The sequence below is a fragment of the Gambusia affinis genome, linkage group LG06 (genome assembly GCF_019740435.1).
Source record: "Gambusia affinis linkage group LG06, SWU_Gaff_1.0, whole genome shotgun sequence".
In the NCBI taxonomy this organism is placed as follows: Eukaryota; Metazoa; Chordata; class Actinopteri; order Cyprinodontiformes; family Poeciliidae; genus Gambusia; species Gambusia affinis.
In genome coordinates, this window is record NC_057873.1 from 28,934,627 (window position 1) to 28,956,526 (window position 21,900).

The following is a 21,900-nucleotide window of genomic DNA, read 5'->3' on the forward strand; positions in this document are numbered from 1 at the left end:
GCATGTATACACACACACAACTTTGTCTCATATGGTCAAATGGCGTAATCATAGCACTGTGAAACATTTTTAAGGATCAGTTTATTTTATTATATTATCCCTTATGCTCAAGTTGCATATGAACATAAAAACATACACTTGAAATGTAAGAGACAATTTATGTTAGCTGTAAAAAAAAAAAAAAACTGAAGGAAATTTGGAATCACTGATGGTTGAGGTCAGTCTTCAAGCTGCAGAAGAGAAAGAAAAGAAAATATATCACTATTAAAAATAAGTGGAGATCCATAAAATAACCAAACGTGTTTTGTTTTTTAAATACAGTACTGTAGAGTTTAGCAAAAACCTAATCCATTTACACAGCAGTTCCATTTCCTCTCCTACTACGGGTGATTTAGGCAAAACTCTGAAACGGTTAGTAATTGCTGTACGCTTCTTTTCTGCAAAAACAGCATATTGTGTTAGGTGACCTTGAAGGTTTCTAGAGAGGATGAAGCCAAGGGAAAATATACACAACCTTTAAAAATCAAAGCCATTTCAATTCAAGAATACTATGAAATATTTTCAATGGTTCTGGCCAAGGGTGAAAGTAGTTTTGAATTCTTGCTGGTAGCATGACAAACACTGTCACGGATTTATTGTTTTCTCTTGCTTGGTAAACACAAACAAATAAAAAGAAAACAAACAAAAAAATAGCAAATGGAAAGGTCTGAAATGATTTTTTTATTATTATTTTGGGTGACATAATGTGAAAAGTTTAGAAGTCCCTGCACTAATTGGCTAATAGAGAATTTGTTTTTTCTTTAGCACTTTTACTAACTTTGAACATGTTTAACATGAACATGAACAGTGAATCAATTGTTCCAGATCATTTCTAAAGCACTACTTTACCTGGCTGTTTGGTAATTCTTCAGCTTAATAAATTTTAACACTTTGTGTTGACGTTTTCTTAGACGAAGAAGTTAGATGTTTATTTTCATGCTCTTATTGTGAAGTGGGTGGGTCCATTTACACAGCAGTTCCATTTCCTCTCCTACTACGGTGAATTAGGCAAAAATCTGAAACGGTTAGTAATACTCAACAACAATAGAACTGAAACCATTACTGAAACGTCTGAACCAAAGAATCACCTTCTGAAGCACAAACCGTTCAGGTAGGTAAGCAATAGCAAGTTTGACCTTGTTGAGGGAGATATACTATGTTGTAGCATTAGGGTCTGCTAGCATTAATGGAATTAATATTATTAATGCTTTAGGGTTAGCACAGTTAATTTAATTTATTTAGTGGTGCCCACCACTGGACGCCAGAAATAAATGTTTCAGTCTGAGTCTAACCCCAAGACGTTTTGTGCATTTCAATAACAATAAAAGGAAAAGATTTGGGCTATTAAAGTGGTTGATGTTAATTATGTCAGATATTTTTTGTACCTTGATTAGCCACATTGTATTCCTTCTCAGTCCGGTCAGCTAGAAGAGGAAGATAGTGATAGGAAATGTGTTATGGCATTTATCTAAAAGGTGACTCAAATTGTGTTTTGTTTTGTTTTGTAAGATTATTTACTGGGCTGGTAGTAGTCATAGAGGGCGATCACTGCTGGTTTGAGGTTCTGAACGGGAATCTTCTGCAGGAGCTCCAGGCTGTGGTTGATCGGTGTCCCCTTCACAAGCTGGACAGAAGACAAAAACAAAGATTTAACAGAGTGACAAATTCATCTGTCATAATGTGTTGTTCTGAGCTGCTGGTTGGTCTCACCCCCTGTAAGTACACCACCACATGGTCGTTCTTGTGTTCAACCCGATCCACCAGCAGAGCTCTTTCAAGCTGTGAGGAGAAGAGATTCAACAGCCTTATTATCACTGCCACTGTGAGATCAGGTCCAGAGTTCTACTAACACCTGGGTTCAGGTGGAAGTCGCTGCTTTACTCACATTCTTCAAAGACTGCTGGTCGGGGATGAATCCTGAGAGCAAGGTGATATCCAGGATCACCATGTTGGTACTCTCCTCTTTCCCATTGTACCTGGAACACAGCAACAGACTGTGGAGTGGTTGAAGTGGAGAAATATAACCTCTATTTGTTTGCAGGGACTTCATTTTATGTTAAGAGACAAAATGTCCGCAAAAAAAGTCCAGAAACAACACAAAGCATTTCAGCAATAGTAAAACTCCGTTTGAATAATATTGGTTGAAATAAGATGCCAAGCAGAATTGTGTCGCTCAGCGATAAGAGGTCAGATACAGACACTCCTAACCTCAACTTGCTGTGCGTACAAAGAACATACAGCATGTTGTATTTGTAGAAGGCAGGCCAGGCAGCAGGCAGCTTGGTGAGAAGTTGACAAAAAGCTGCAGGTGCAAAATGTTTGACACTGAAGAAATAGAAGATGATCACAAGAAAGGGATCAGCTCACAGCTGCAAGGGAAGAGCAGGAGCAAGACTTCCACTCCCACAGTCGGGCACGGTGGTGGAAGTATTGTGGTTTGGGGATGTTTTTCTTAACGTGTGTTATAAATTCACCAGATCAGATGCAGAAGCAACTAAACAGAGCCATGAACCCTAAAATCTACGTCCATCAGTCTCACTGAGGTAAAAATAAAAAGCTATTTGATAAGCAGAGAGTATAATGTACAGTGGCTAAAGCACATACTGATCCTCTTGGACGTTTCACCTTTTCTACTGTATTTACAAATCAATCATGATCAACCAAATTTGGCTTCGACAAAAAATTAAAAAAATCTCTTTAATATCAAAGTAAAAACTAATTTCTACGAAATAATGACTAGGATAAAGATATCGAAGCCAAAAAAGTGGTTGCAACATATTTTTATATTCAGACCCAGAATCTTATCTGATGGCAAGAAAAGCTCCATGTTGGTCTCATCAGACCAAATCACCAGAGACTCATCCTGATGGTTCCGGTAAACTCTAGTCCAGCCTTGATCTGAGATTTCTAAAACAGTGGCTTTCTCACTCCCATTCTTCTACAAAGCTTTGAGTGGTGAAGAACCTGGACAGCTGCTCAGCTTCTGAAGCTTGTAAACTCCTTCAGCGTAGTCATGGTGACCCTGTGGCCTCCCTCACAAGTCTCCTTCTTGATGATGGATTTAACAGAACTCAAGGGGACGTTCAGGGCCTTGGGAGATTTATTGTATCCATCCGTTAACATGATGTTTCTGACTTACTGCGAGATGAGCTTCAGGCTGGCTTTGGGTGGTCTGTGAGAGGAGTCGTACTCCAGAGAAACCTCCACGCTCATAGTGGTGGCATCAGGAGGAGGAGGGATGTTGTAGTGCTGAGAGATCTGAGAGGAGAATTTATTAATCCTTAGAAAGAAAACATTTTACTTTTGGCTAACTTTGCACATAAAATCTATGAATTATGTGTACTTGTTAATTGTAGTATATTATGTACAAAATAAAAATGTACATTTTAAATACAGTTTCAGAATTATTGAAATGAACAAAAGTCACTTTCCTTCATGATGGGAAGCTGCCACCGACCTGAACTGAGGCACATCCAGTCCCCTTCACCTCCAGGCTGTACTTTCCTGCCTCACCCTGCAGCATCTTCTCCTGGTAGATCAGCTTGTTGTCTGGGGTCACATCAAAGGTCAGCGGACCGCTGGGAGACTGAACTGTCACTGTGCTGGAACCTTCAGGACTGAACACCAGACTGGAGTAGAGGGACAGAGCCTGGAGAGCCACCACCGTGTCCTACAACACACAAAATACAAGACAATGACAGAACAAGGTGTTTGTCCAGATCCATATAAGTATTGATGTTGTCAAGTAGAGTTTGTAAGCCTAAAACGCAAACAAGGAAAAGAAGCGTTTCCAAAAGGGAACATTTTTTGAAGAGCCTAAATTCCATTAGACAAATGTCATATTACATCATGAACCCCAGGGCTTCCTCAGAAAACCAGCAGAACCCAGTAGAAGGGGAACTAGAAGAGTTCACCGCCTTCTGTGTTACAAAACTGTTCCAAGTGGACAGAAAATGTAAAAGGTACAGCATTGAGGCAGCTCTAGTTACAAAGTAAAAGAAAAGAAAAAACACCAAAAAAGGACAATAATAAGGATTTGGATGCTTAACTAATTTCATATCGTACAAAATTCAAGTATTTCTAGTCATAATTTTTCTTTGTTTAGTTCAGATGTTTGGTGTAGTATTTTGATATTCTGGTTGGGATTGTTATTTATCAAAGCAAAGCATTTCCAAGGAATTGGATGAAAAAGAGCCGTCAGTGACTGACTGGTGGTGTAGTTTGTTTACCTTATCAAGGTGCAAGTGCAGAGCAGATACCAGAACACGTATTGAGCGAACGTGTGTAAGATGTAAATGCACAAAACACACATTATTGTTGGTTCTCAAAGATAATATGATCTCATCTCACTGTGCGCTCCACTCAAATCTCTGAGAGAGCAACTAGGCTGAATCATATTTGCGGTTTGCACTGACCTTGTATGAGTCGAGGAAGCAGTGTAGCTTTAATAGTTAGACTGAAACACTGCATGGAGACTACTGGAAGCTATGTTCAGTTGGAATATTGAAAACCAAACTAGATGTATGATCACACACATTGGCTGCTTTTTCTTTCCCCAGTCAGGTTAAAAATCTCATTGTCTTTTGAACATGTCGACCTTTGGGTATGAGGTAAGACGGTGTTGTCATATGAACATAGAACCTGTACCTGAGTGGAGGAGAATCCTCCGTAATAGTTCTGCTGAGTCGTCAACCACCGAACAATCCCTGAGGCGTAACCCAGGTCTTCAGCAGTGGTGGAAACAGAGAGTCTGGCCAGCAGCACATAGGAGCTGATCTCCACAGACAGAGAGGCTGATGTTTCTGCTGCTGTCTGAGACCAGTGGATGAAACCACCTAAAAACAACCATCCAGAAACAACATGACTAACGACTGATCTGATCTGATCTGGTCAGGCGTTTCCAGCAAAACCTCGACTCACCGTCTTTGATGGCCACCGAGTCGAGGTGCTGCAGGAGGTGAGCTCTGGTCTCCATGTCTCCAGCCAGTGTGAAGACGTACGCCAGCAGAGCTGTAGTGTAGGTGTTGCTGAAATCATTGATGGACTCTTTGAGGCACAACAGGCTCTTTCCCACCACAAGATCCTTTGACAAAACAAAATACAACAGTGTTGATTATTTCAAGTCTACTGTATATTGATTTTGATTGAATTTCTTCAGGCACAGTTTTAAACCTTCATTCTCAAATTTCTCTCAAGTTGTTCACACAATACATAATGAACCAATCAGCAAACAAGGAGGAGTCTCCTTACAGTTAAATAGCTACATTTTAATTATAACATATGTTTATTTAATCACAGGCCAGGATTTGATATCCATAAAGTTACAAGGTGTCAGGTAAAAAATGTGAAGAATTGTTCAGATTTACTCACATCTGAGGATGTTTTCGTCTCCAAAAATGCAGCGGTTATGTAAGCGCTTAGGGTGACTTCATCAGACACTCCACCCTGTGGAGACAAAACATCACAGAGATTTGGTTATGAGAGGACGATCGCTATTCACAGACAGGCCAAGTGGAATGTTTATTACAGATCCTTTGCATGCTTAGCCAACATTTCACATAAAAAATATATTTTGGTTTCAGGAAAAGCAGTTGTAACAGTCCCGGCAAGATGTCATTATATGCAAAAGAAATTAAGCATTTTTCATAATTTATCAAGACATCAGAGACGTTTTGTGCAACGTCTCTGATGTAAGTCACAAATAAATCATCTTGGGTAATTTTTTCTATGGACCTTCAGGTGTTTCTCAGTTAATTAGAATATCATGCAAATATTTAATTATACCATTAGTGAAAAATCTATCATGCATTTTTTAAATTTTTTTTTAGAAAAAGTGAATAAAAAGAGACCTCACTGAGACAAGATTAAATGTTAAGTTTTGTCTATGTTTAGGCCAAATAAAACAGTATGGTCTAACCCCAACCCTAACCTTACCCCCATGGCAAAAGCTGAAACCTGAACAAAAACATTGTAAATTATGCAGGAATGTGAAAAACCACATAGATTCCTTAAAGAAAAATTACAGCGTTGTCTTTTAAAATGGCTGCACAATATTAAAAAAAAAATTAGCTGATGGCGATAATATTCATAAATATTGCGATAACAGTTGTGACGCACCCATCACTCTGCAACCTTTAGCATTTTGAACAATTTGTGAGCGATCACATATTCACAGTATTATGTGTAGCCCTATTTTACTAGATAGTTAAATTAGAAATATTGAAGTTGCTGTGAGTTCTATAACAATAAGATGATAATAATAACTGTTGTCATTCTACCTAGAGAGGACTTAACATAAAACGCTGTCAGTTGTAACTGTTTCTCTCAGTTGAAAGTATTAATATCACATTTTGGATTATTGTTAAAACTTCCATTTTTGTTCTTTGTCCCTCGTGAAATGGGCCAAGAACACAAAACAAAACATTTCCATGACCGCCTTCCACTGTATCTCTATTGGACGTGTCTGCAGCCAGATGATCTTTGACCTTTCAGGGAGATACCTTCATACCTTCATTCTGTTGTTGAAGAGGCTTCCTGACTGCAGAAAGCAGCCGCTGTCATTTTGCTTTTGTTCCAGCCAAACCTTTGACTGTATGAGTTTTTCTGGGTCGATGTAGACAAAAGATTTAGCTTTGGAGAAAGATCTCAGAACAAAAGCTGTCAGCCTGACAAAAAAACAAAGAAGTATCGCATTTAATGAGTAAAACTGAGGCAATCATTAGAAAAAATGCTAAACAGCAAACAGTTACTTTTTTGTATGCAAGTTTTTCCATGAGTGAAAGTGTGAGTAAGAAAACGGATATCAAGACCAAAAACCAGCAATGCACATTTTTATGTTTATTTTTGATCAAAATTCCTCATTCCTCAACCCAGTTCTGTGTAAATGTCATGATTTGTTCAGAGTGACAGAGTGTGTTCAGACTGGTCAGTGATGTTCTCACCAGGTGTTTCCTGGTCCTGTTCCAAATGTGCTGTATGCACCATATACGTCTTTGTAGTTCAGCTGTCTCTGGTAGCCTGGAGATCAACACAAACAAGTTTACATGAGACATGAAAGTTAACCTCCAGAGTTCACCAAGAAACGTTTATGCGTCTGAGAAAGAAAAGATACTCTAATAAATTTTGCTCTACGTTTTTGTGTACAAAACACTTTCTACAGTTTTTATGTGTCTCTTTTTTTTGATTGTGCTGAGTTTTCAGATTTTGAACATGAAGGGTAAAAAAAATAGTTGTTTTGCAAGTTTTCCATTGCTTAGAGAGACTCTCTGACCATAGAAATGCATTTAATGTTGGGACTGACTTATAATATTTCAAGGTTACCAACTAAGTGCGTTAAATCTCAAACGTAATATTATACGTAGTGCCTGTACATATAAGCATGTTCTAGTTACTCTTTGTACTTTGTACTGAGTAATGTACGCCATTACAAATGTTAAGAAAAAAAAACTTAGTAAACATCTCACTTGCATACAAGACTTGACTGGCACAGTTAAAAGATGAAACACACTGAAGCATAATCTGTCTGCAGTGTTTGATTTTCTTCAGTTGCATTATAGAGCTGATTGAGACTTACCGCTGCTTAAGAAGTTGGACGCTTTTTCTTTAATGGCTGGGGTCAGCTGATTGGATTTTTCTAGATATTCAAGGATGTAGATGTTGGGAGCCAGCAGTGCCATGTTCTGCTCCCCACATCCGTACGGCATCTGCAGCAGACCATCCAGGTTCTGCAGGGCGCGGCCAAGAATGTCACCTGTGATAACAGAAACAAATTTCACTGCGCTTGACGGACATTTCTGCATTTCAAATATTCAGCAGGTTTAAAAACATAAAAAGACGCTAATGGCAGTACAACAATATGACTGGAGGATTAGCAGACAGTTGGAGTAACTGTGTTTGGTTGACTAAAGCAGTTTACCCAGGACTGACACCGCAGCACGGCCTGATCCATCAATCACATTTTGAGGCAGCTGTATTTCTGTTTCCTCAGTCAGAGCTTCTCCTGCGTTTACACAAAAACATTCAGAAGAGCAGTTCAACAGGTCAGTTGTGAAACTAGGTCATGCTGTCAGTTTAACTTTAATTTTGAGCATCCACAGTGCCCAGATGAGGGAATCTTTATCAGTCTGAGCTTCAGAGCTGTGGAACTTAAGGCAAAGTTTAAAAAAAAGAAAAAAGAAAAGTTCAAACAAATCAAGGTAATAATACTTTTGGATTTTTTGGACTTTTTATTTCTGCCATTAAAACAACAGCAGATGTACAACAATGGGATGTGAATACACAGGTTTTCTCTGATATAATGCCTGTTGTTTAACTCATCTTTATGACTCTGTGCTTGGTGAACATCATACTGACCTTTGGGGCAGAGCAGCCAGTTGTGTGTCTTTACTACTTCAACTCCTTCAGCCTGACAGATGACAGATAAAAGTTGACAATCAAAGAATGTTAGATTTCATTATTTTAGGTCCTAAAGGGGAAACTATTATCCAAAATGTGTTTTCTGGACATTTTTTTGGTACTTCCATTTGAGACTCTACTCCTTCCAGAAACAGCCCAAACACTAAAAAAAACATAGAGTCATTTTCTGGCAATGAGTTGTTTTTTGGAGATGTTTCAAAACTTTCCAGAATATTAACTCAATTGGCAGGAACTGCCCTGTAACCTAGCAACCCAAGCGGAGCTGGTCAGATGGTTTTTACCGCTGTATAAGACGTGTTTTGCTGTTGACTTAAACAATTCAGAAACTGCTGCTGCATCCGTGCAGGAGACTCCACTTCTGCTGCTCCTGGGTTTGACTCAGGACCAAAGATGTACGGTTGTGTAATTATGCATCTGTTTTCAGCCATTTTATTGTGTATGAAGTGCGAGTGTAAACATCCAGCAGGAGTACATCCAGCAGCTTATTTACATAAAAATGACTAAAACCTTTTATGCAAATAAGGAAGCCTTTTCAAGGCTTATTTTTTCATGCAAATAAATCTTAAAATATCTCACTCCCAAAGAAGCTGAAAACGGGCAGAACTGGACAAGTGAAATCTCTTTATCTCAGAATGATTTTGTACAAAAGAATTAAAGGACATGTTTTATATCGCCCATACATTTATCCTAACCTAACTTGTTTAAAAGGAAGCGTAACTTTAACATTTTTTAAAAGATATTCTTTGATCAGACCAACCTTTACAATCAGAGGACGGGTCACTGTATCGATGCGGCCTCTGTCTGGAATGCTCACAATCTCGTTGTCACAGGAAGCGTGAGACGGAATGGCCTCGGCGGTTACAGTCACATTCACAACCCCTAAAAAACAACCACCAAGATCATCTGTTTACATTCTGTTTACAGGCTGAGGATTTGATTCCTGTCTGCAGGAATCAAATGCTCTTGTGGCTGACTGAGATCTCACTGGGTTTGTACAGAATAAATAGTTCTGAAGGGGAAAGAAGATCCAACTCTATTGACCTTATGTAACTATTATTTAAAGTTTGAATAAAAGAATAAACTCATCCTCACCTAAGGCTGTGGGATTCATGGACCAGCTGAGGGTCTTCCGCTCGTTGGCACACAGACAGGAAGTGTACTGATCCCCAGAGAGGGGGGTGAGGGTGTAATCTGAGGAGGGGGCTGCAGTCACTTTAACCTGTTAAAGAAAACAAGTTTAACCCCCTGGAGTCTGTGTGGATTCATCTACCATGTTCTGCATGTGCTCCGTACATGTGCGACACATCTTGGACATGTTGAACAATCTAATAGCATTTTAGAACTGTCGAACACACTTCACCTCACATATGAGCTACATTGCACCTGCAGAAGCAGCTAAATTTTGTTTTTGCAGTGAATAATGCGATCTTAAAATACATTTGCAAAGGGTAACATTTCTTTTGGCCCTGCACAAAATCTTACATCTTCTGATACAGTGCTAGTTAAAAACAAAGTCAGACTAAAGACAGGGCATGTTGCCTGTTTTCACTGCCATTGAAAATTTTGATTACTGCTAAACATTGCAGTGTCAGCAGGTAAATCATCCCTTACCATGATGCATTTGGTCAGGTAGTTGAAGACGGTGGCCTTCAGCTCAAAGTTCTCCCCCCGGATGATGGAGTAGGGCAGGGTGAGCTCCAGGAAGAAAGGCTGGAAGACAGTGAGCTTCTGACGAGGAGCCAAACCGAAACCCTGAGGGGACAAACAGAAAGTCTCCGTCTCCCAGGTGGTGATGGTGTCTGGGACAGACAGGGACACGTCTTTGGTTCCAGAAGGCCTGGATCAACACATACACAAACAAACTGTGTTAAACTGTGGCTCACACTTCATTAGGATGAGGAATAACACAGAATTCATATATTCCTTGAAGTAGCCTCTACCATATATTTTTTACCACATATTATTTTTATTTATTTTGGATATTTAAAATGTCTTCCAGCTCCAGTGGTAAATGTTTGTTAGAATTTAAAGTTTAGTGATCTTTAAGGATGTGTTCTTGCATTATTATGCTATTACCATTACATGACTTCAAAATGATCTCAAAACAACAATATTGTTGTTTATCGCAATAAATCTGGGACAAGTTAGTTGTCCTGACCGGCCTGCCCACTCTGCTACTCACCTAGAGATTAATAGCCTTGACCTACAAATTTGAAGAGCTAACATAAAGGTGGCCCTGTGTTAAAAAAAATAAATAAATGTTTAACTCAATAAGAGCCAATAGTAGGCTTCCACAAGACAAGGGAACAGGCATAAACAAGGATTATGAGTATTATATATTGAAAAAATGCTTTTTTTTCAGTTCTCATTTTCATTTATTATGAATTTTCATGTGAAGAACATTAAAAAGCTGTTCTTCACTTGTTTTAAGTGTCCGTGTCATCATACAACATGGGATGTTTCACTTTTACATTTCAGATAAACTGTATTTGAGGAGCTGTTTTGGTAAAATAACACAAATCACTGATAAATCTGACATTTCAGTACCTACTGTACAGACACCAAAGTTATACAGAAATTGATTAAAGTATGCATTTTTTTTTCAACATGACTGCCAGGAACACTGAAAATGTTCATAAAGTAACGGCAGGTTAGGGCGGCTGCCTTCACTGCCATGTTCCTTTAACATGTTGACAGAGTTGTACATTTGCAGGACAGTGCTAACTCTTTAAAGTGCTGCCATTGGAATGTATTTACTCTGTGGGCGCTGTGGGGGATGAACAAGCAAGTCTTACCCAGTTTCCACAAGGTTCCATATCCAGGTCTCAGGGAAGAAGGTCCGAACTGTTTCCACTGGGTCAGGATGCCTATTAGGGGCTGATGCAAACGCTATACCTGGTGGAGCACCGACATTCATTCTGCTATAGGAAACTACATACCCTCCGTGTATTCCTTTAAAAAAGCCAAAAAAAGTTAAACAAATATTAATAAAAATTGGCCCACTTTCTGTTTTTAAGGTTATTTCTTCTGTTGTAGCACTTGACAAGCCGGTGGTTACCACGACGACACACCTTGATGATATTCTTTTCCTTTGAATCTGAGACATGTTGGTATTCTCATCACCAAATTGGTTGCTGTTTTCAATCCTACTTTCTGTACAGTTTTAGACAAAACAGTAAAAATTACATAAAACGGCATTTTAAAAGAAGGTTGCATGTATATATTAAATATGTTTCGCTTTGCTGTCAGTTGGTACCCGGAAAACTGAATGGGCGTCATCTTCTTCACTGGGATAAGGTAAAACATATCTCCTTGGCCTCACATGCAAACATTCAACAGGATCTTCAATCTGGTATGGTATATGTGATATTTTCCTGACAGGCAGCAAGGAAAATATCTGAAAAGAAAAAAAAAAGTTTAGAGATGGAAGTTTTTCTTTCCCCCTTTGTTTTTTTCCATTTCCAAACATGGAAGATATGTCTGCGAGGAATGTTAGATGTGGTTAGCTGTTACCTTGTCTTCAGTCAGAGTCTTCCCAGGCTCAGTGATGAGAACACTCTGGTCAACGGCGCTGACCCCACACAGGGAGTTGGGTTGAGACGTCAGCTGTAGCTTGGTCAACTCTCCTGGAACAGCTGGAGACGGAGAGAACTCCACGGAAACCTGACAAGCACACATGATGCACACATAACAATATTTACCCAATAAATAGTTGAATCTATTTTTATAGAGCAACCTTTGAGCTGTTAAATAAATTTAACTTTTGCTTTGCAGTGTATAAACTAAAACGATTGATGTAACATGCTTAACATGAAATATGTTGCTTTTTTTAGAAACCAGCAGAAGGCTAGTGTCAAGATTAAGATGTAAGTGTGATTTATATTTGGTGTGAAGTCTTCTCTTTTCTACTGACCTTATTACTGAAGCATTTTTCTGTAGAGAACTCGGCGCTGTGAGCGATCACATTCTTGCTGGGGAGGACAGCGTAAACCACAACCTGGATCAACGGTGCCATGTCAGGAGAAACGGTCAGCTGAAAGGACACCTCACCCTCAGTCACTGGAAAAGAAAACAGTTTTAAACACGTCGTTACCTTAAACATAACAATCCAGCCATTCTTACACAGGTCCATTAAGTTCACTAACATATGAATTCAAATCTGACAAGAACTGTTTGAATCAGTGAAGCGACAGTCTCCACATACCTGGTTTATCTTCCGCTTGAACTTGTGTTTGTCCTCCATTGCCAATAGCTCCTCTATATAAGACCTGAGGATTTTTAGATAAGTTAATGCTATTAACTGCAGACAAAGAAATAACAAACCAAATCTGTCTAAGTGTTGCCCCCCCCCCCACCCCCCCAGTAGACCTATCCGTGGACATTGACAACATCAATGTCCACGGTGACATTGATGTTGGCAATCTACTGGATAGTAGCCACAGCTGTGCTGAGGCACACTGACAGTTGAATGAACACAAAACAGAACTGGTTATTTTTGACACAGAGGAGAATCACACAGCTTTAGCTTTTTAAAGCTAGAAACTTTAGATAGCATAAGTTCGGCAGGCCTCCAAGAGCTTGACAAAGACAGTGTTGGTTATGTCCTCAATATAGAAACAGTCTTCTGTACTCTCCATACGTCTAAACTAAGTAGTAGGTTTACAAGACGTAGTCCACTTGTCCTGGATGTTTTCTTTCCTACAAAGAAAAGATCCAGAACTGACTAACGTCTTACAGACCAAAAGGGGACATTTTTGTGGTTGATCGTCTGGTTTAAACCATAACCCAACACACACCATGCTCTCAATAAAACATGGTGGTGGTAACATCATGCCCTGAGTTTGATGTTACCATCAAGGCTAGAGTTTCCCCAGAACTACGTCTGAAAAAGAACCTGTGGGTTGACCTGAAAGAGGCTCAAGACCCGAGATCGCCTCACAATTTTAAAGACTTTTGCAAGGTATACGAGGTCAAGTTGTGACTCTTAACAAAGACTGAATGCTGACACTGAATCAGAAAGTCTTTAGTTTAGGTATGAACTATCCACCCATCTATTGTTTTCCACTTGTACAGGTCACGGATAAGGTAAAGGGCAGTGCGGTCACACCACAAACATCCTGGTCACAAACTGTTTAAAACTCTGCCTTCAGGCCAGCAATCAGAGCACTGCTTGCAAAAACCAACCTCCACAAAGACAGCGTTGTCATGAAACTGTCAGTGGAGTCCATTTCAATTCTCATGAGATAATCGACAACAGTGTTGACCGGAGAAATTACTCACCAGATACGTAATATCCACGGATCCCTGTGGTTCCTGCACAAAAGTGTAATCAATGGAGATCTCCGCCTCTTTGTCACATGGAAGTGTTGTGTCGCTCTTTTTGATCTTCAAGGAGCTGGCGGTTTTGGTTTCATCAGAAGGAGGTTGGGACTGCTGAATTCTGTGAGCCCCTGTCTGAATGTGAGCCGATCTATATACATTGTACTCCAATGTTGGAGAGGAACTTATCTGTTTGCACAGAAAACAAGCTTTAGGAAGAGCTGATGGTGGTTATAAGAGGTAGCTAGAGGGTTTGTTTGTTTAAAACTCTGGTTTTAAAACCAGAGTTTTAGAGCCCTAATTTACTCACAGTGAGGGAGACGTCTCCACTAAATGTTTCTGTGCTGAGAGAGAATGTAGCAAAGCCATTGGTGTCAGTTGTGAGGTTCTTCAGTAAGTTTGGAGACCAAACATTACCCTCAAACAAGTACAGTGGCATGTCAGGAATGGGTGTGTCATTGTAGTGAACAGCCTTTACCTATAGAAAATACAAATTTGCGTTAAAAATTTATCAACATGATTTGGAAAAAAAAACAAAAAACATTGCATAAAACCATAGTGTTGTAAAAAAAAAACAAAAAAAACAAAAAAAAACTATCTGCCCTCTTTCTTCTAGTTTTGCTTTTTTGTTACATTTAAATGTATTAGATCATCCAATGAATTTTAATATAACAGATTATCAGTAGACACAGAATGGTTGGACAGCAACTTTAGAATTTTTCTTAACGACAGCTTTGTACTTGATTAGCGCTGAAGTGACTTTAGATACGTTCCACCGGTACCATCCATGTTTACTTCCAGAAACAACGAGAACGCTTGCTACTCCGTCCTCTACTGCACACGAGGGACGTTTTCAAGTTTTTTGGAGTTCAAATTAGGATTTCACATACAAGTTTTACATATTTGGAAAAGTGAACAAATACACAAAATAATTTTATTTCACATCGGAAGCTTTAAGCGCACTTTTGTCTGTAGGCCACAAAGGGACAGGTTATATTTGCCTCCAAAATTTTCTGAGGCAGAATTTATGGTTCAATTAATCATGGCGAAGCAATCAAGTACTGAGACAGCAAAGCAGCCCCAGACCATAACGTTTCACTGTCGGAGTTCCTTTACTGAAAAGCCATTAATCTTACACCAGATGTAACAGGATGCTCTCCTTCCAAATTGTTCCACTGTTTTTGTCAGTGTACAGAATTTTTTCCCAATAGGTGTGTAAATCATTAGGAATTTTAATTTTTTTTTACATGGCAAATATGAGATTGTCTTTGCGCTTTTCTTTGGTCAGCAGTGTTTTCTTCTTTTCCTCTCTTGTTCCAAATCTGTCGTAATACTGTTGAGTCATGAAATCTGCAGTGTATTACATGATATTCAAGTTCTATTGTGACCTCCTGGACAAGTTCTTGATGATTTTGGTATACCAGCCATTCGTAGGAAGGTTCAGCACTGATCCATGTTTTCTCAATAATTTTAGCTCCGATTTATTTGAGTTCCAAAGCTTTACAGGGGCGATATTATGAATTTTCCAGGCACATAACGCCATTTCATAGCATAGTTAAGTGACTGTTGAAATCAGTTACAAAAATGTTGTTTATGAAATACGACAAATTTTACATCCTGATTAAATGCCTTGAAATCAGGACTTTGTCTTTTTGAAACATCTGCTCTTTTTGAAACTCTACCTTGAGGAAGTCATCACAACATGGCTCCTCTAGTCAACTTTCAACAATGCTTGGTCCAGCATTGCACTGAGAAGTATCTTGTATAATGAGCTCAGCAGACATGCAGTTCCACCAAACGTTTGCTAATTGTTGCTACAGTTAATGTAAAGAACAAAAAACTCAATTTTACACTGTACTGGCCTTTTAAAAATTGCGGTGCAACTTTTTCAGAAGTGAAACATGTCATTGATTTCATTTATCTGCTTTTGAACTACATTACACCAAGGCAAGCTTGGTTGCTTTTTAAGATATTTTAGTCCACTTCATCTTGTCAGACAATGCGTTTTTAAATTATTTTCGAGTTTTACAAGTGCAGCAGTAATTATTCCTTTGTGGGGCTGGAAAAATGTAACATACTGTTCAAAAGCTTTTGTTTACAGATAATCAATGATTTAAGAAGCGGGGTGATCAGTTTTTTTTTTGTTTTTGTTTTTTTTGTTTTTACACAGAACCAGGTTGTTTTTCCATAACACAAATGAAACTATAATTTTAAAACTATATTCTGTCTTAATTCAGGTTGTCCTTGTCTGATATTAACATTTGTTTGATGATCTAATGCAAAAAAAATTAAGTGTAACAAAAAAGCAAAATAAAATGTGTAAGGGGACAAATACTTTTTTGATAACTCTTTATCGTTCTTACTTTTCCTTCCAAATTTGAGCCTTTGTCATAAATCTTGGGAGGATCAACAAAAGCCAGCTTTCCGATTACATATGAAATCGTTATTCTCTTCATTTGTGAGTGAGAAATACCTTAATGTAAGAAGAATATTCCATGTTATGACAGCCATCTTCTCATGAATGTCATTGTGAAAACGTATGCTTTAAACAAGACTTACCTGTTCCCTCCTCTTCCATAATGGCACTTACATCAAGTCTGTCATGTAATATCTTTTGGTCAATTTTGGTGAAACTTGACATTTTAAATTCAAACATAGTGCAGCCTGTTTTGTCCATCTGAAAAGTCAAATGACAAAAAGTAATGGTGACCGATCGAACAGATAAAAAGTTGAGACCGTCCATCAATTTAGACTTTACAACAACATTTCTTTACAACAAGCTCCTTAAAAAAACACACTGAATTGCACATCCTGTTCCACCCCATCACTACATGACAGAAACATTAGGGCAAGTTAATATCAACATGGCTTTATCTAGCTTGCAGTTAGCTCAGCTAGCCACCACTTGGATTTATCACTAACTTAGTAACAGGTGAGCTCTCTAACAAGGGCTTTGAATGGCTAACTAAACAAAAACACATCTACATCTGACAACTCCAATCTGAGAAAAAAAAAAGATCAATTCATCTCAGTGTTAAAGGTGTTTTTCTCTCTCTCTCTCTCTCTCTCCATTTCACATTTAACCTAGTAAAGATATAAACGGGCTCTAAATCAGTAACAGAAAAAGACTGACTCCTGCTAATGTTGATTGTTTGGATGAAACAATCAAGCATACATTCAGTATGTGTAAGGCTACCTGTTTTGTCATCCTTTCACAGGGAGGCGTTAACTGATGTTCTTCTGGATCCATGGGCAAACTATGTGATATACCAAACCCATAAAGCTCAAGAGGTCGGCAGATCGCCACCGTAACATTTCCTGGCACAGGCTGTCCGTATGTATACCTGGGGTAAATTAGAGCAGATCAGAGTCACTTACTGTGAGGAACTGCTCTAGACTGATTTATTCTGGTATTTATATGCTGGAAAATAAATTGTACTTACTTTGAACAGATTTTAGTTTCAAATTCTTCCTGCTCAACACTGACTTCATCATTTGTATCCACGGTTACCGAAAATTTAGGCAAAACTAAACAAAACGGTATGTGTTAACAAGACGATATAAAGAGAAAAGACCTTGTCTAAAACAATCAAGTAAAAAAAAAATATTCCTCACATACCGTATTTTTGCACTTTGAAGGAGTGTTGGATCTTATTTCCTTCATTTGTCACAGAGAATCTGTAGATTCCTTCACGGGCTTCAGAGTTTAAATTGTAGGAGAGCTGCAGTATTTTGCTGCTGGATGTTTGATTGAGCCACTGTCCAATCCTGTTGTTGTTTGCATCCTATTTAGTCAAGTACATCACAATGAGAGATATGTATCTTATGTGTCGTTTCCACATTTCACCGTACAATCTCAACAGTAAAAACTTCAAATTGGACTCATGTTTAAGTTCACTGAAATGAACTTACGAGGTTTAAAGTGAAACTGAAAAGTTGTTTCCTGCTAACTACACCCCGGATAGTTGCCACAAATGAGAAAGAAAATGCCAGCTGTGGCAAAAAAAACCCCTCTAAACCTACAGGTGAAACTGTTTATGTGCTTAAAACAAAAAAATACAGTGTGTCTTCTTACCTCGAGTTCAATGATGTTGTACTGTTGGACAAAGAAGGGAAGAAGGAGGTTGAGTTAAACAAAAACCTGATTAACATGACAAAATTCATTTTCACTGTGGGGTGCCGTAATTATTCCTTTTATAGTTTAGAGTAAGAAGCTCAAATGACTAATATTTTTAGTATTGCATGACGTTCCAAAGAAGATCCTTCTGGGAGCAAAGCAGTGAATAGAAGGCAAATTAACAATTCAAGGCTGAACACAACATTCCCAGTTGAAAATGGTGGTGTCAGCATCATGCTGTGTGGGTGTGTCTGAACATCAGGGCCAGTAAAGCTGTTCACAGCTGAAGGAAAGCTGGCAGGAGATAAATGGGAAGAAATCCTAGACGAAAACCTGTTAGACTGCTAAATATCGAGACAGTAGTTCACCTACAATGTTGAACCTACTGCCACAATTAAAATGGAACAGATTAAATCAAAACCCATTCATGATCTACAGAGGCCTAAAGTCCCAAATCCAATTGCATAACTATGGTAAAACTATCAAATGTTATTTTTACACCTGACACGATCTGTTTTACAAAGAATGTGGGAAGATTCTTCTTTATGGGAAAATGACTTAAATGTCCTGCAATTACCCCACAAACATCAGAGTTGAATACTGTAATATCAAATGTTGTTTTTTCATCTTTGATGGAACTAATGATACATTTTTACCATTTATTTACTGATTATATCTGCTGTGTTTTTGTATTTCTGCAAGATGTGGGTTTTTTTCCATTAAAGAGGTTTCCAGATTATGTTTAGATGATTTCGTAGCCGTGATAGTATAAGAGACCTGAAGACATCTTGGGTAAAATGCTTAACCTGGCAACTGTCTCAAAGGACTGACATGTGTGGAGTGTAGTTTGTATCCTTGTTTGACCCTGTGCCCATCAGTAACTGACAAAGAAGAATTAGAAGTTTCTCCTGAAATCCTCATCGGCTCTCTACCCAGCCATAAAATCATCCCCTCCAAGAGGGGAGGGACAGTTCATGAGGTGGGGGTAAGGATTGTGTTTGTGGTCCATCTGGCAAGAGATAAGATCAGACTTTGGGTGGGTCTTTTACTTGCTGTGACTATATAACCTGTGATGTGACTGCGTTCAGGGCTCTTCTCCTGACTGTGTTCAGTGAGACGGGTCTTCAAACGCTTTTGCCTTTGAATAAAGAACCTTAAAGACAAAGATGAATCTTTCTCTTCTTATTGAAGCAGATTCTCATTCCTTGATTAATAAAATTTCCATCATTTTTCTTTTCACAAAACACTACTACTTAGTGTTGGTCTATTCCATACACTAACAAATACCACAAAGTGTGCGAAAGTAAGAAAATGTGGAAAAGCTCCAAGGATAAAAGTAAATTTTCAAAGCACTCTGTTTCCAGTGTTAGCTAACAGAGCACAATGCCAATACCTTCCAGAACCAGAACTCACTGCTACACGTTTCAGATAAATGACTATTAGTTTACATTTAACAGTTTAGTTTTAAAAGTTTTCTCTGAACTCTTCATCCTGCATTTTTGAAGATCAAATTTTCAAGGAATGATAAAATTAACCATTTGATTTGTTTGGACCCTAAATAGAGTTGGTTTTTTTTTTTCTGAAGAACTAAATATATCCACTTACCATCTGATTGGAGAGTTTGAACTTTGTATCCATTGAGACGACTCTGAAATGAACTAGGAGATGTTTTGAGAAATTATGTGAGTTTATTTGACGCATTATATGCAAACATCAGTGGGTTTTCAAAGAGAAGATTGATCGAAACAGTTTTCTATTAACCAGATGCTCCAGTTACCTGTTTGTCCAGGGAGGTAGATGGGTTTGTCTGTCTGGATGAAGGTCAGGGGTTGGTAGGCTTTGATCTGGACTTTCCTCACTTCCTTTGAGTAAAACGTGTTTCCTCGTACCTCAACCTCAAATTTTGTCACCTCTTCGTTGTCCACTGAAGGGACCTGTGACAGCAAGATTTTTTGTCATCCTTCCTTTTTAAAAACCTCTATTTGAAATAATCAGTGGCTTATTTTTATGTGTTTACATAGACAGCAAAAAAGGTAAGGTAAAGTTGACCTGGAACTGGATGCATTCAAGAAACTCCTCCCCAGAGGTCTTCTCGTGAATGATTGTATTCTGTTCTTGTGATGTCAGAGTGACAGTCATGGTCAGAGTCTCATTGGGCTCCATGAGAAACGCACACAGTTTGGTCTGAGCTCCAGCTTCAAGAATGGCAGGCATGGTCACCATGTAGAGTCTGCAGACAGATCCACACAGACAGCTGTGACCTCACCGCAATTTATATTCAAACCCAATCAATTATGAATATTTGGCTAAACGGTTCATATAAACTTACGGATCGGCCGATATTGGAGCGACCCATGTCCCGCAGAAGAAGACCCACAGAGTCCACGTCCACCTCTGGTTCCCAGGAAGACCCATGACTGACTCAGACGATTCTCTCAATCACGACCTGTTAAATAGCTGCAGATAACAGAGACTCCGCCCTTCTTCACTCTGACAGCACAAAACTCCCACACAACAAACACACTTGCTTTGATCAGAGTTAACACTGAATAAAGACCTTGACAAGAAGCTCCCTGACTTCTTATCGAAGTCTTTTAGTAACTTTTTTGTCTGCAGACTCTGTTGTTCTCTCTGCCCTCTAATCCCAACTGGACTGTTTCACTAAAATGTTATTTTTTCATTTATTTTTATTGTGTCTTTGAATGATACGTCTCTTCTTAGGTTTATTGATAGAAGGTGACCTTGAGTGCCAAGAAAGGAGCCTAAAAATAAAATTTATTATTATTAATATTGTAACAGTTCGACCTATTTTATTCACAAAATTACTCGACACAACTTTGATTTTCTTGTTCACAAGTCAAGTGCAAGGATTGAGGTATGAAAGCTGTAGTTATAATTTTAGCCTTTCAAATCTAAAATCAGAAACTTCACCTCAGAGTAAAGGGAGAACCTGCTTGTCTCTGTTTACTGTGCTCAGATTACAAAGGTCACTGCAGCTCAGACTTTGTCTGCAGAACAGTCATGAGACAAAAAACAAGCTACTGGCTGTTTAATCAAACCGTTTTGAAATGTTCGGAGTGAATATGACATGATGCATGGTCAAAAATAAATTGTGGTCTACTTCACTAAGCTTTTCAACCTCAATGTATGAAGTCAATTACAAAAATGCTTTATTAATCCCCCATGATTGCTTAAAGTCATATTGTTCAATTTTGTTCAAAGACATTTTGTAGATGATTGTGGCTGTGGGCAGGAAGGCCCTCCTGTAGAGGCCTGTGTTACAGTGCACCTGGAAAGGCCTCTAACTGAAGACTGGGTTGGTCCTGAAAGGTGCTTGTTATGTTTCCCTGACAGGACAACAGGAGTCACTCCAGGACCTTGATGATCGGGGATGTTAATGTAAAAGGTTTATAGTCATTCTATTGTCATTCTTTGGTATTGAACCAAGGCAGGATGATGTCTTCCACAACATGCCCTTCAGACATTTTGGCTGAAGGGCTCAGCTCGGTCGGGCTGCCAAAAGGTTCATGTGAACTTACAGCTCGGCCGATATTGATGGGTCCCACATCCCCAGAAGAAGACCCACAGAGTCCATGTCCACATATGGTTCCCAGGAAGACCCATAACTGACTGTGACAATTCTCTATCACTACCTATTAAATAGATGCAGATAACAGAGACTCCACCCTTCTTCACTCTGACAGCACAAAACTCCTAGACAACACACATCTTGCTCTGATCATCAGAGTTAAGCTACAGTAACAGAATTTCAACATAATTTCTGCACACATCAAAACCACTCAACACAACTTTGTAGGAGTTTCATGAATCAAATCAGGGAATCAGAGTTATAAAAACTGTACCGTAGTTAAATGTAGCCTTTCAAGTAGAAAATAAGGGAGTTGAACAATCATCATCTGCTCAAGCAATCAAGTTTAATTGTGTTGCACATTTTAGCAACACTGCAGTTCAAAGTGCTTTACAAAACAAAAAAACATTATGAACACATT

General features: G+C 38.7%; 1 protein-coding gene across 1 annotated transcript; it reads right to left on the reverse strand.

The window, feature by feature from the left end:
• Positions 1–64: 64 nt before the first annotated feature.
• On the reverse strand, positions 65–20,356 carry a2ml (alpha-2-macroglobulin-like). The gene is made up of 36 exons (XM_044119425.1): positions 20,220–20,356; positions 19,940–20,120; positions 19,668–19,824; positions 19,496–19,548; positions 17,849–17,869; positions 17,393–17,558; positions 17,217–17,301; positions 16,970–17,117; positions 16,333–16,450; positions 16,137–16,246; positions 14,084–14,251; positions 13,735–13,962; positions 12,659–12,722; positions 12,368–12,513; positions 11,968–12,117; positions 11,711–11,851; positions 11,526–11,607; positions 11,250–11,406; positions 10,066–10,291; positions 9,547–9,673; positions 9,212–9,333; positions 8,392–8,443; positions 7,955–8,038; positions 7,613–7,789; positions 6,981–7,056; positions 6,548–6,704; positions 5,410–5,484; positions 4,960–5,122; positions 4,687–4,874; positions 3,497–3,709; positions 3,179–3,297; positions 1,925–2,015; positions 1,750–1,818; positions 1,558–1,663; positions 1,425–1,463; positions 65–230 (listed from the first exon to the last, which is right to left on the reverse strand). Exons 1-36 carry the CDS (start codon positions 20,303–20,305, stop codon positions 226–228), a joined length of 4,350 nt encoding a protein of 1,449 aa, XP_043975360.1. The 5' UTR covers positions 20,306–20,356; the 3' UTR covers positions 65–225.
• Between the last annotated feature and the right edge of the window lie 1,544 nt (positions 20,357–21,900).